The following is a 1407-nucleotide window of genomic DNA, read 5'->3' as shown; positions in this document are numbered from 1 at the left end:
CAAAAACTCACACTTCCGCACACACCAGCAAATAAATAAAACCACAAAGCACTCAGAGAACGCATACCTCCCCCAATGCCACTGAAAATCAATTCTTTCTCTGCTCATGGCCCACCCTTCCACAAAACGAAGGAGAAAAACAGGAAAAAAAAAAAAAGGAAAAATGAATAAAGAAACGAGAGAGAGAGAGAGAGACAGAGAGAGAGAGAGGGGGGGGGGATTGTAACTAACCAAATTTGTGGGGGATAAAAGTCCCACCGGAAAATAAATGGATTGTGTGCAAGTAACGCGGCAGAACAAAACGCACATGAGGAATTAGACGTGTACATGTGTGTGTGGAGGGGTGTGTGCTCATAATGCAGGTGGAACAATACACACACAATGTGAAATTTGACGCGTACATGTGTGTGTGTGTGTGTGTGTGTGTGTGTGTGTGTGTGTGTGTGTGTGTAGCTACACAGATTAATTTAATGCCCAAATTTTTGACCAAACAGAATTCACAGCTAATCGAAAAAAAATATACATAATACAAGAATTTTATATCCATTTAAAACACATAGGAATGAAAATATATATATATATGACTAAAAAAAAATTACCTTGAAAATCAATACTGGAAAAATGAATATACCAAAAAGATCTGATTCTGAGTTTATAGCATGTCGGTTCTCTACACAGCAGGAAAAATAAAATAAAAAATAGAATAAAGAAAACGAGATTTACATGGAAACTCTGCGCCGGGCCAAAAAAAAATACAAGTCCACCCCAAAAAACAGAAAACGAAGGGAAGCGAAAATGGGAGGCTGGTTGGCGTTTGGTGAGGGGGCGTGGGAGGCTCGGTGAAAAAACAGATGAAGTGGATGAAAAAAACAGATGAATATATATGAAAATCAGGTGAAAAAATAACACAAGAAACTGATGAAAGAGGTATGAAAAAAGATACGAGAAATGGATGAAAATAAATGAAAAAAATAATATACATTTAAGAGGTGAAGAAGGAACAAAGGATAAAATTAGGTAAAATTAATATAACTTAAAATACAAAAGAATTTTGTGTTGTGAAGGAAGACAGAAAAATTGTTAAAGAAATAATATAAGAAAAAATAAAGAAAGAAAAGACAAAAGAAAATATAAGAAAAAGAATAAGAAAAAACAGGAAAAATAAGAAAAAGGGAAGAAAATCAGAAAAAATATATAAGAAAAAAGACAGGACAAAATTTAAAAAAACAAGGAAAAGGAAAGTGACAGAGAAAGATACTGAATATATTACAAAAAAAAAAAAGTGAAAAAAAAAAAAAATGCACACAGCAGATTGGGAAGAGGGAGGGGGTGGGGGAGGAGGTGGGGTGGGCATGAGTGAGGCAGGTGAAGGCAACTCAACCCCTTACCATCCCAACCCACCCCACA

The 1407-nt window shown here is 35.5% G+C and overlaps 1 protein-coding gene across 1 annotated transcript in view; it reads left to right on the top strand.

Moving 5' to 3' along the window:
• The first annotated feature begins 795 nt into the window (after positions 1 to 795).
• Positions 796 to 1407, top strand: part of LOC145405029 (neuropeptide F receptor-like) — a 78451-nt gene continuing 77839 nt past the window's right edge. The window contains exon 1 of the mRNA XM_080276529.1: positions 796 to 817. Coding sequence (XP_080132655.1) covers positions 796 to 817 — 22 coding nt within the window. The remainder of the gene's footprint in view (positions 818 to 1407) is intronic.

This window comes from Coenobita brevimanus, chromosome 65, assembly GCF_032717465.1.
Source record: "Coenobita brevimanus isolate Jiangsu-jjx chromosome 65, ASM3271746v2, whole genome shotgun sequence".
NCBI classification, from domain to species: domain Eukaryota; kingdom Metazoa; phylum Arthropoda; class Malacostraca; order Decapoda; family Coenobitidae; genus Coenobita; species Coenobita brevimanus.
The sequence above is the reverse complement of the archived record's forward strand: the minus strand, read 5'-3'. Positions and strand labels throughout refer to the sequence as shown.